General features: G+C 39.7%; 1 protein-coding gene across 1 annotated transcript in view; it reads left to right on the forward strand.

Annotated features, from left to right (window-relative positions):
* Positions 1 to 456: 456 nt before the first annotated feature.
* CAPRIN2 (caprin family member 2) overlaps positions 457 to 13,266 on the forward strand; it is a 43,362-nt gene continuing 30,552 nt past the window's right edge. Inside the window, exons 1-3 of the mRNA XM_023752311.1 lie at positions 457 to 859; positions 3,034 to 3,096; positions 12,430 to 12,516. Of these exons, the coding sequence (XP_023608079.1) occupies positions 611 to 859; positions 3,034 to 3,096; positions 12,430 to 12,516 (399 nt within the window). The 5' untranslated portion in view covers positions 457 to 610. The remainder of the gene's footprint in view (positions 860 to 3,033; positions 3,097 to 12,429; positions 12,517 to 13,266) is intronic.

A 13,266-nucleotide genomic window follows, 5' to 3' on the forward strand; every position in this document is an offset into this window, starting at 1 on the left:
TACAAACGTGCAGTCGGGACGGACTTGTCTTGCTGGCCCCAGAGCAAAGGGAAGTTAGCCTTGCTCAAGAAGCTACTTTTCAGTTAGTGAGTGAGAGCTCTAAAAATTGTGTGTTCTGGTTGGTTTGTTTTGTTTTGTTTTTTAGTTCTTTTCTTTTCTTTTTTTCTTTTCTTATGTTGTTGTCAATGATTGGGCTTCAGGCTGGTGGCGAGGGATAGGGTAAAGAGGGGAAAGCTTATTTTCTTGGTGTCATCACCGGACCATAGACATTCTTCAGAACGCAGACTGCTGTCATGAGAAAGCTCTGCAGCCATTGCTTGAGCAGCAGTCCTTCCTCGTGTGTGGAAAACGGAGTTTCTGGAAACATTCCCCGTGTTGTCGGTCTTGCCTGGTAAAGGTGCTAGTCCTTGGCGCTGATTGCCTTGCGCGCAGGGAGATGGAGGCGCGGCCTCTGAAGCAGCACTGAGCGCTGAGCTCGCTTCTGTGGAGGAGAATTTCGAGGGAGTGGGTTTAGATTCCCGAAAGGGGAACCCTGGATGGGCCCCTCTAGTCCTAATTTACTTTGATACTGAACTTTCCCCCCTTACCTCCTTCAGGATCAGCTGTTTCAATGGTGCAGTTCTCTTCATCGCCTTTTGGTCACCAGTCACCTTCAGGCCATTCGGAGGAGGGAAGGGAGGGGACTATGAAGTCGGCCAAGCCCCAAGTGAACCACAGCCTTGGGGAAAGCCAGCGGGCCCTGAGCCCCTTGCAGTCTCCTCTCCGGTCCGCGGCCTCTCCTTCTCAAGCATATGAGACCTACATTGATAATGGACTCATATGCCTTAAACACAAAATTAGAAACATCGAGAAAAAGAAGGTAACTTTTTTTCCCCCTCCTTTCTCCTAGCCAGGCATATACACCATTTCAGGTAAGGGTTAAGGAACTGACATTTTGGCTTTTTATCAGGGCTCATAGATTACTTCCCAGAGATTTAACTAACCTTGGGATTTAGCTGGCTGAAAACATACAAGCAGGCTAAATATTGGATATATTAAACATGTTCTGTTTGATTTGTCAGCATGACTGAATACAAATATTCTTCATAGTAAAATTATGCATGCTACTGTTGAAATATTTGAAGAGCTAGCTACTTTAAGTCGGGTTAATTCCTTGAGTGTAGTAGTAGTGTTTCTTTTCAGAGATTGCCTGATTTTTTTTTAGCTCGTTTCCCGTGTGACTTTCTGCAGCAGTTGATATTGCAGTATAGATGCTGCAGTCATTGGAAGCTTTAATGATGGTGGAGCCAGAAAATGTTTCAGCACTAATTTTTGGGTTGCCAGGTGATCCTTTAAGATTGGTGGGTGAAAGCATTGTAGAGAGCCTTGCACAGGGACTCTGAGGTTATAATCAGCCTAACGTTACAGTAGATGCTGATGTAAAGATCTCCACATCATTCCTCATTTCCTGAGTCATGTAGCCTGTGGAACAGTGCTGCACGTTGCTTTGTTGTGTCATGATTCTCTTTGCTCGTGATGATAAGGTGAGTCATTCACTCTCTGACCTAGGAACTCTTCAATATTTTTATGCCAAGACCTAGTTAAACCTTAGGAAAGTTGTTTGTAATGGAGGAGTGAGAAGAGATTTTTTTTAAAAAAGTCTGATTGACTGTTTCTTTTCCTTCTAAAAATGTTTTTTTTTAATTTTAAAAAATATACCCAGGAACATAGTGAAGAAGGGCCAGTTATGAGTAGATTCTCTGTAGCCCTAGCTCTGGCCAGTTGTCTTATGAATGCATAGAGTTGATCACCAGAGTGATAAGGTGAGTGTGTCTGGGTCAGCACAAATTCCTTGCCACTGTTGGAAACTAGTCAGGGCAGGACCTATTCAAAGCAGGATCTACTCTTGGAGGAACTATGTGTGTAGGTATACTTATCCTCTCTGGCTTCATGATACTATCTCTTTGAATACCTATCTGACAATACCAAAGCTTTTATTTCAAGCTTCTGAGAAAACATCTTAAAGCTATAAAGCCAAATGGGAGGAGTCTAAATGTTCTTTTAGAATACCATCGTGGGCCATGTAATTTTCATGGGGACAATAAATGCAATTTATTTGTGTGTTTACTTAAATATCAAATTTAATATAAAAATAGCTTCAGTTTGAGGCTACTATAATGCTAGAAAAGAAATCTTTTACATTTCTATACTTCCATTAGGAAGTTTTTTATCCGACAAATGCCACAAAACCCAACAGGTGACTAACGGTTTAAGCATGAGGTTCGAGTAGGGTTTCTCAGCCTCAGCACTATTGACTTTTTTTAAAAAAATATATTTTTTATTGATTTCAGAGGGGAAGGGAGAGGGAGAGAGAGATAGAAACATCAATGATGAGAGAGAATCATTGATCAACTGCCTCCTGCACACCCCACAATGGGGATTGAGCCCATAACCTGGGCATGTGCCCCTGATTGGAATCAAACCTGGGACCCTTCAGTCCACAGGCTGATGCTCCATCCACTGAGCCAAACCAGCTAGGGTCAGCACTGTTGACTTTTGAGGCTGGATAATTCTTTGTTGTGTGGGGCTGTCCTGTGAATTGTAGGATGTTTAGCAACATCTCTGGTGTCTACCCACAAAATGCCAGTAGCATGCTCCACCTGTCTGCCATTCCCCAAGTTGTGATAACCAAAAGTATGTCCAGACATTGCCAGATATCCCTGGGGGACATATTGCCCCTGATTGGGCACCACTTGGTTAAGGGCATATGATTGACTAGTTAAGTCTTTGTAGTCTAAACATGTAGAGAGGCTATTAAAAGAAAAAAACCATTTTATTACTTTTGTAATACCAGACAAATGTTCATTTGTGTGTGATATTTTTCCCCCTAACTAGAACTCATGTACTCAGTTGCTGCGTGCTTTGTAGTAAAATGATACTTTTGCAGATTGATGGATTACTTTAGTAACTGTTTTCATAAGAAACAAAGTCTAGTATTTATTTGCTTGAGAATTTTATATCAGACTGTAATAGATGCAAGTTTCTCTTTTGTAGCTCAAATTGGAAGATTACAAGGATCGCCTGAAAAATGGAGAGCAACTTAATCCAGACCAATTGGTAAGTGATTTTATGATAATTTGGTCAGACTTGCTGGTTTCCTTTTCTTATTAAAACTGTAGATAGACTAGATGAGACTAAATATTTGATAGGCCAAAAAAGAGCAGTGAAATCTGGCTTTTTTTTGAACCTAACTATAAATATTAGACTATTTATAACTTTTAAAAATGTTGTTTAACTTGTCCATGGTATACCTGGTAATTGCAAGTTTTATCTAATTTAGATGAGACTTTTTGCAGTATAGAAATAAAAAAAATGTTTCATTGATGTTTACCTTTTTGACTTGATCACATCTCCTGGCTAAGAAGGGACAAGTTAATCTAAAAGTTATTTGATCTAGCTTGTACATCTGTTGTCTTTTATCTTCTCAACAAAGATTTTTGGTTGTGTGTCATAGATACTGGTATTCAGGGACTTCCCCTGGCCACACTGACTGTTCTTCACTGGCTTGAATTTCTGTGATGTGGTAGATTATAGTTTTGCTGAGGCACAGATTTGAATTGTGTGAGCTCTGACAATGATGTGCTCACATAGCTTGTGAGAGGACTTAGCTGGACATCCAATATCTCAACATGGCTTTGTTTAAGTAGTCATAGTATCCTATATAATAAAAGGCTAATATGCAAATTGACCAAACAGTGGAACCACAGGTCACTATGACGTGCACTGACCACCAGGGGGCAGATGTTCAATGCAGGATATGCCCCCTGGTGGTCAGTGTGCTCCCACAGGGGGAGTGCCGCTCAGCCATAAGCCTCTGCGGCAGCGCTAAGGATGTCCGACTGCTGGCTTAAGACCGCTCCCCGTGGGAAGCGGGCCTAAGCTGTCAGTTGGACATCCCTCAAGGGCTCCCGGACTGCAAGAGGGCGCAGGCCGGGCTGAGGGACACCCCTCCCCGACAGTACAAAAATTTCTTGCACCAGGGCCTCTAGTGTTCAATAATGTTTAGAGTGATAAACCTTTTCTTTGTGTAAATATCCTTAAAGAAAGTGTTCTGATAAGGTAGTATTGTTGATTTGGGGGTAATATTGGGGGGTAAGGATGGTGGTTCTCATGATAGCTCTCTAAAATATATCAAGGACATTGCTATATTTCAGAGCTCCAGCCAGAAAAACTTTAATCGCAATAATTCTTACCATCTTTATAACCACTTGTTGTTCTATAATATTAACTTTGATTTCTCTTTTGAGAAATATGCTGCCAACTGCCAATTTTATATTTGCCAATATATTAATTTTGTGAACTCTAGATTTCTTTGTCCAGTTGCCTATTTGACATCAGATTTTACCCTACCCGCCAAAACCTGTATCCCCTTTATCTTAGCTATGTCAGTTAATGGCTTGATGGACTAGAACAGCGGTTCTCAACCTGTGGGTCGCAACTCCTTTGGGAGTCAAACGACCCTTTCACAGCGGTCGCCTAAATACATCCTGCATATCAGATATTTACATTATGATTCATAACAGTAGCAAAATTACAGTTATGAAGAAGCAACGAAAATAATTTTATGGTTGGGGATCACCACAACATGAGGAACTGTATTAAAGGGTCGCGGCATCAGGAAGGTTGAGAACCACTGGACTAGAAGGATGGAGTTGGCAGAAAACCTTGGAGAATTTTTCATGTTTCTCTTTAGACTAGAGGCCCGGTGCACGAGATTCATGCATTTGGGGGGGGTCCCTCAGCCTGGCTTTCGCCCTCTTGCAGTCTGGAAGCCCTCTGGGGATGTCTGACTGATGGCTTAGGCGCCCGCTGGCAGTTGGACATCCTTAGCGCTGCCACAGAGACAGGAGAGGCTCCCACCACCACAGCTGTGCTCAATAGTCGTGAGCCCAGCTTCTGGCTGAGCGGTGCTCCCCCTGTGGGAGTGCACTGACCACCAGGGGGAAGCTCCTGCATTGAGTGTCTGCCTCCTGGTGGTCAGTGCATATCATAGTGACCAGTCCTTCTGCCTTTTGGTCGATTTGCGTATTAGCCTTTTATTATATAGGATTTTACATCTAGCCATTAGCAAGTTTGATCAGTTCTTCAAAATAAATTTAGGAACTAACCATTTTTCATAAATTCTTCTGTTATCCTGGCCCAAACCACATCATCTTTCATCTGCATTACTGTAATAGCTTCCTCACAGGTTTTTCTGTCCTGCCCTCTCCAAGTCTATTCTCAATATCGTAGCCTCAGTAATCCCGTTCACATGCAGGTCAGATGGTCATTCCTCTGCTCAAAAGTCCCCATTGGTTCCCATCAGGGTGGCAGCGTGTCCTTACTGTGGCCTGCAAAGCCCTATAAAATAGGCTCCCTGCTTCCTTTTACATCTGTTGCATTTCCTATCCTTCTCTCCCTTGTTACCTTCAACCTAGTTACACTGGCCTTCTCTGTTCCTCAAACATCCCAGGCACCCATCTGCCTCAGGGCTTTTGCATGTGTTGTTCCTTCTGCCTGAGATATTTTCCCCCTAGATGTCCAAATATTGGGGGTAAGGATGGGGAGCTCAGTTCCCACCCTCCTTCTGCTTTTGGTTGGAAGGTCATCCAGTAAGCCTGTCTTGACAACACGATACCTCTGTTTTCCCATTCACATTCCTTAGCTACTTTCCTTTCTTAAATTTTCTTCATAGAAGCACTTCTCTGACAAGCTGTAAAATTTTGTCTGTCCTTTCCTTGCAGTGTAATTTCCATTAGAAATTTTGTCTGTTCACTGCTGTTTTCCTAGTACTTAGAATAGTGTGTAGTATATAGTAGGCATGTAGGCGTGCGGGTTATTACATACCAGAGGCCCGGTGCATGAAAATTCGTGCAAGGGTAGGTCTTCCTTCCCCCAGCTGCTGGCACCAGCTTCCCTCCGGCACCTGGGACCTGGGCTTCCATCCTCTGGCCGCCGGCAGGCACACAGGACATGGGCTGGCTTTCCTCTGGCCCTGGCTTGGTCAGGAAGGACGTCCAGAATGACATCTGGAAGACATCCGGTCTAATTAGCATATTACCCTTTTATTATTAAAGACTAGAGGCCCGGTGAACGACATTCGTGCACTAGGGAGTGTGGGGGTCCCTCAGTCCGATCTGCACCCTCTTCAATCTGGGAGCCCTCTCCAATCTGGGAGTTTCTGTCTGTCTTTACAATCATATGAGTGAATTGTCTGAGACCCCAACTCAGTTTGGTTTGTTGCTCACAGAATAATAGAGACATTTTTTTTTTTCTTTGCTCCATTGGTGGAGATTTCCTGGAAGTTTTAGGATATCTTCCCTTTAATTTTTCCTAGACACTCTGATTTTACTAATGTCTCTCACCTTTGCTTTTTCTCCATCCCCCCACCACAACAGTAACTTGCTCCAGGCTCACTTTGCTCTAGTGTCTAGGACAGTGATGGTGAACCTTTAGAGCTTGGCATGTCAGCGTTTTGAAAAACCCTAACTTAACTCTGGTGCCGTGTCACATATAGAAATTTTTTGATATTTGCAACCATAGTAAAACAAAGACTTATATTTTTGATATTTATTTTATATATTTAAATGCCATTTAACAAAGAAAAATCAACCAAAAAAATGAGTTCGCGTGTCACCTCTGACATGCGTGTCATAGGTTTGCCATCCCTGGTCTAGGAGATCCGTCTGCCACCAGAACTACGATTCCCAGCATTCCTGGTGCTCCCTGCGCTCTGGGCTTCTGCTTCCAGTCCTGGGGCTGCCACCAAAACTATTCCCAGAATTCCTGGTGCTCCCCTCGATCTTGGTTTTCCTTTCCTGCTCTGTCTCTGTCCCACGGCCTCCCACTCTGCCAAGTCCTCCAAGCCACCAGCTCTCCCTCTCTGCTCTCCATCTGGCGGCTTGGGGAGCCAATTTCCCCAAGCCGCTCCACTCTCCACTGGCTCTCCCGCTCTGCTCTCTGCCCAGCGCCTGTGTATGCAGGTTAATTTGCATACTCACTCCTGATTGGCTGGTGAGCATAGTGGAGGGAGAGTCAGTTTACATGTTTCTCTTTTATTATATAGGATAAATTTACTAACTATATGATGATTGAATATTAGGTTTCTAGATGTGATTAAGCATATGGCTTGTGTTACTTTTGAGAAATAACATCTCATACAAGCATTGTATATTTAAGGTATTTAGAAAATGCATTTAAGTCAGAAGAAGAAAAACCTATAATCTGACCTCTCGGAAAATAGCTGTCAATAGTGTAGTATTAAGAAGCTCTAAGTTTAGGTTTTAAAATTGGTACTAATTTACATAGCCCAGAAATTAGGAAAGATTAAAGAAGATGCAGTTTTTATTCACCCTGTCTTTCCTCTGTTCAGTTTTCATTTTACAAAATAATGACTGCTAATAGATTCTTATATATCTGTTTAGAGTTCCTTTAAGCCTATATAAACAAACACATATTCTTCTTCCTGCCTTCTCTTTTTCCATTTTCTATATAACTTAGTTTAATGTAAATACTTAGGGGGCCTTTATTTTTGCTTCTTCCTTAAAAAAAAAATAGACTATTTTTTGAGCAGTTACAGGTTCATAATAAAATTGAGCAGAAAGTATAGAGAAATTCATATACCCATCACCCCATGTTTGCACAACCTCCTTCACTATCAACATTTCATTACTAGAGTGGTGCATTTATTATCATTATAACTTATTATAATTAAACCTATGTTTATGCCCTGGCCAGTGTGGCTCAATTGGTTGAGTGTCATCTCGTGCACCGAAACGTTCGTAGATTTGATTCCTGGTCAGGGCATATGCCAGGTTGTGGGTTCGATCCCTGGTCAGGGCACTTATAGGAGGCAAGCAATCCATGTTTCTCTCTCACATTGATGTTTCTCTCTCTCACTCCTCTCCCTCCCTCTCTCTCTAAAAATCAATAAAAAACATTAAAAAAAGATTATTAAAAAAAATTCAGAGGGAAGGTGGGGGTTGGTGAGTGGGTGGGGAGAGATTAACCAAAGAACTTCTATGCATATATGCATATCCCATGGACACAGACAGTGTGGTAAAGGCCTGGGGGGGGGGGGTGAAGTGTGGAGGAGGTCAATGGGGAAAAAAAGGGGGACATCTGTAATACTTTCAACAATAAAGATTAAAAAACAGCAACCCACAAAACCAACCTATGTTTACACATCATCATCACTCCCAGTCCATAGTTTACATTTCGGGTTCATTCTTGGTGTTGTACTTTCTGTGGGTTTGGGGAAATGTATGAAGGCATGTATCCCACCATTATAGTATTGTACAAAATATCCCTGCCATAAAAATCCACTGTGTTCTACCTATTTATCCACCCCTTTTTAATATCATGTCAGTGTTTCCACAATGCATGGTCTTTACAGTTTGGCTGAATTGTTCTGTGAAACTATCTGAGCCTGTTTTTTTGGGGGGGTGGGCATGGGGCTTGAGTTTTTGTTTTTTTTTTGTAATATTCTCTTTTTCTTTGGAAATTGTTATGTTTAGATTTTTTTTGGAGTCAACTTTTCCAAACTTTCCTTGAAATTTACTTATTTCATTCAGTTTCAAAAATTTATTTGCAAAGACTGGGGCAAAGTAATTAAAAAATAAGTAAAATTCTGGGGTGGGGAGAGGGCAATGGGGGAAAAGGGACATATGTAATAATTTCAACAATAAAGACATTTAGCCGAAACCGGTTTGGCTCAGTGGATAGAGCGTTGGCCTGTGGACTGAAAGGTCCCAGGTTGGATTCCGGTCAAGGGCATGTACCTGGGTTGCGGGCACATCCCCAGTAGGAGATGTGCAGGAGGCAGCTGATTGATGTTTCTCTCTCATCGATGTTTCTAACTCTCTATCTCTCTCCCTTCCTCTCTGTAAAAAATCAATAAAATATATTAAAAAAAAAAGACATTTAAAAATGAATAAAAAGTCATACCTTTAAAAAAATAAAGATGAGTAAACAACAACAAAAATTGAATCATAAAAATCAAAATAAAATAAAATTATGTTTCTGTGTTACTTTGTGTTTGTTTCTAATTTTTTGTGTAGTTGTATTCCCTCAGTTCACTCTTAAGTTAGTGGTTTAAAAAAATTAAGCCAGATTTTAGACTTATTTTATTTTTCTCTTTTCCTTTTATCTTTATGCTTTTCTTGGTTTATTTGCTTCATTTTCTGAGTTGAGTGCTTAATTCATTTCCTTCCCCCCCACTGATTGGTATTTAAGGCTGTAAATTTTCCTTCAAGTATTGCTTTCACTGTGTATTATGGGTTTGATACTGTAGTTTCAATATTTTTTGGCTAGAAATGTTATAATTTTAGTTTGTAATACTCTAATCCAACAATTTTTGTAATATTGTAAGTAAAGCTTCCTATAATCTGCATGGCTGTTGTAACCTCTTTTGATAATATAACTCTTAAGTAAACCTGTAAAGACTAAGCTATAGACTGCTAAGATTTCACTAAGATTGCACACAAGCCTAGATTTCTCCTTTGAAATAGTAAGAAGAATGTCTTAATGATGTTTTCTAGAGTCCCGTTTGTAACTTTAGTATCGATTTTGGTTTTTGTCTGGATTTGAAATGGAGAACCGAGATTCAAGTAAATGCTTGAGCAAAAAGAGAGAGGTACTTGATGCTTTCATTTCCACCAAAGTTTTTATTGTTAAAGAATTAGGATTTGGTGCCCATCCCTTGTTGCTAAACTCTGACCCTACTTTGTATTTAATGCATAACACTAAGCTCATTAAGTAATGTGGAATCTTTTCTATAGTCTCACTGCTATTGGCCTAGTCAAAGCAAGCCACCTGAATGTTACATAAGCTTCCTAATTAATCTCCTTGTCTTGAGACCTTCTGTTCTAATTCACCAGCTCTACTTCTCCTAGTGTTCTTTTCTTGAAACGGAAATCTCAGTATATGATTCTACTGAAAAGTTTAAATTCTGTTCAGAATTTTTAGCATATTTGAGGCTGTCAGAGATCATGTTCTGAACTACTTTTTATTTATTCAACAAAAATATATTAAGTACCTACTCTGGGAGATACTGTGCTTATTGGTAGGGTTATAATTCCTAAGGGACAAATTTGATGCTTGTCCTTATAGATATAATGTGATGGGGAAGAGAGGAAGGAAATAAGCAAATATACATGTGATGGATGTGAAGGTAAAGTACAGAATGACAATAGAGTGCAATCAGGAATCTAACCTAGTCTGGAGAGTTGAGGACAGCTTCTTTGAAAGAAGAAGTGCTTTAGTTAAGACCTAAAAATTTAATAGGGCTTACTTAGCCAGTTAAAGTGGAGAAAGAGAAAGAGCAGTGTAGGTAGATGCTAACATGTGGAAAGGCCCTGAGAAGGAAAATAATGTTTTTACAAAGGGCTTTCTAAGAAGGCCAGTATGGATGGAAGGATGAGCCTGGATGGGGAAAGGCACGTTATACAGATCCTTGTATGGCATTTAAAGACTGTTTTTTCCTAAGGGCATCAGAAATATTATAGATATGTTTGAAGCAGAGAATAACTACAAGGATCTTTAATGTTGTAGTTGAAAATTTCCCTTTTCTATGTGAAGAAAGTTTTGGAGATGGTAAAGATGGATGTAAGGAGACCAGATAAGGGTTGGCTGTAGTTTAAGTCAGAGATTTATGAGAGCTGTTTCCTAGGTGGTGGCAGAGGGGTTTGAGTAAAGTAGTGGGATTTGAGAGGTAAAATCAACATAGCTTGGTAACTGGATGTATGAGTAGAGGGACGAGCCAAGCGTGGTTTCCAAGTTCTTGAACAGTTGGATAGATGACAAAACCTTTTATATATTGGGCTTGGAAATACTAGGAAAGAAGAATGTTTTGGAATGGTAGGATGCAGAGCTCAACTTTGGACCACTGGTTTTTAGAGAGGAGAGAGTGGGAAGGCAGGGAGGAAGGAGGGAGGAAACGAGGGAGGAAGATGAGAGAAAGAGAGAACATCAATGTGAGAGAGACACATTGATTGGTTGCCTCCCACAGGTGCCCCAACCAGGGCTGGGGACTGAACCTGCAACTCAGGAACACTCCCGTTACCAGGAATCGAACCCGAGACCCTTCGGTGCAAGGGCTGATGCTCTAACCATTTAGCAACAGTGGCCGGTGCTACTTTGATGAATCTTATATATGTTAAGTGAGACACAGGTGCCAGATTTTTTTAGTGAACTTCATAGGTAAAAATGACCAACTGTTTTCCAAAATTATTGTACCATTTAGTCAAATACTGGAGTTCCTATTGCTCTATATCTTTATAAAGACTTAGTATTATCAGACTTTTTTAAAAACAGCATTATTGAGGTATCATATACATAACAGAAAATTAATCCATTGTGAGCGTAGAATTCAATGAGTCATAGTAAATTTGTAGAGCTATGTAATTGTCCCAACAGTCCAGTTTTAAAACATTTTTATAAACCCTTCCAAGTTCCCTTTTGTGCCCTTGTTTGCTTTCTATCTCTATAAATTTACCTTTTCTGGGTATTTCTTTCACATCTGGCTTCTTTGACTTAGAATTATGTTTTTGAGGTTCATCCATGTTAGAGCCTGTATCAGTAATTCAATTTTTATTATTGCTGACAAGTATTTCTTTGTATGGTTTATATCACATTTTTGTTTATTCATTTACCAGTTGCTGGATATTTGGATTATTTTTATTTTGGGCTATAATAAATAATGCTACTATATAAATTTGCATACACATCTTTATGGGGACATAATGTCTTTATTTATTTTAGATAAATATCTAGAAAGGGAGTACTATGCTGTTTTGATTATGGAGGCTTTGTAATATATCTTTCTGTGGTCGGACACGTTTCTTTTTCTGTTTCATATTGGCTCTTAGTTTTTCCATATGTATTTAAGTTTAAGTCCTATGAAAAACCTACTCCTCTAATTATCATCTTCATTCATCTGTGAAATCTTTAAAAAATTGTCTCTTTTCATTTGCAGTATTTCTGTAACAATCTTATTTAATTTTGCCTGTCATAGGTAATTGTTTACAAGTCTCTTCTACCATAATATACATTTCTTAAAGTTGCTTATTTATCTGTGTGATCCTAGTTTTGCTACTTGTGTAACATATTTGAGTAGTAAAATGAATATTGACAGGAATCCTGTTGGCTCAGTGCTCTTAAAAACCCAAGGTCTCTCTGACTTTATAGATATCATCAACATTGTTGTTATGGCTCAGATTTCTAGTATAAAATTTGAATTTTTAAATTTAACTTTATGTACCTTCTAAATACTCTTTCTACTTTTTCAATTAGATATAGTAAATGTCTAATCCATAAAGTCTTAAATCTCCTCATGTTTTTAAGGAACACTTACTTTGACATATGTGTATTCAGAAGTTCACAGAATTGGTGTTTTCTTCTCCTATTTGGTAGGAAGCAGTTGAGAAATATGAAGAAGTGCTACATAACTTAGAATTTGCCAAGGAGCTTCAGAAAACCTTCTCGGGGCTGAGCCAAGATGTGAGTATGTTTTCCTTAAAACCAGTTCCACCACTGATCGGAAGAAAATGTCAGGGTCTGCTGATGGCACTTGGTTACCATCCATCTCATTCCTGCTGATATTTTATTGTGGATGGGGGTTGAGCATAGCTACTCCAGAACTCATGTTTGCAGATTTCTGGAGCCTCCAGAGCAGCGGTTGCCAACCGGTGGTCCGCGGATCACTGGTGGTCCGTGAGGCCCGAAAGGTTGGCGACTGCTGCTCCAGAGAACACAAATGATGTCTGGATATGAGACATTGTGAATAAAGTATTAGTTATCTAATTCATGTGTATTATTTCACTGTGGAATCATAGAAATCACTGAGAAGGGAATAAAAACTATGTTTATGGGTACATTTATTAAATATATGTTAGCATATAGGCCTGCACACTTATATATGATAGACTTTTAAGGTCAGCATTATTTAATGTATTAGGAAACATGGAATTGGTAGACTCTTCTGGAGACCAGGGCAGTTATTACCAGAAAGACTTAAGATTCATGTTAGAATTAGTCTGGTCTCACCTGTTAGGTTCTCTATGTTGACGATTTAAACTTTTATCTCTGGCAAATTGAATCGGTAATTAATGTGAAATCTTAAGCATTCATTAATGAAGTATTCTTCACTGTTTTAGAATCTTAGAAGGCCCTTGAAAGATCATGTTCTAACAATTGACATTTTTTTGTAAATTCATTTCTGTGTTGGGTAGCATACCTCATAAGATAGTC

The sequence above is a fragment of the Myotis lucifugus genome, unplaced genomic scaffold, assembly GCF_000147115.1.
Source record: "Myotis lucifugus unplaced genomic scaffold, Myoluc2.0 scaffold_30, whole genome shotgun sequence".
Taxonomy (NCBI): domain Eukaryota; kingdom Metazoa; phylum Chordata; class Mammalia; order Chiroptera; family Vespertilionidae; genus Myotis; species Myotis lucifugus.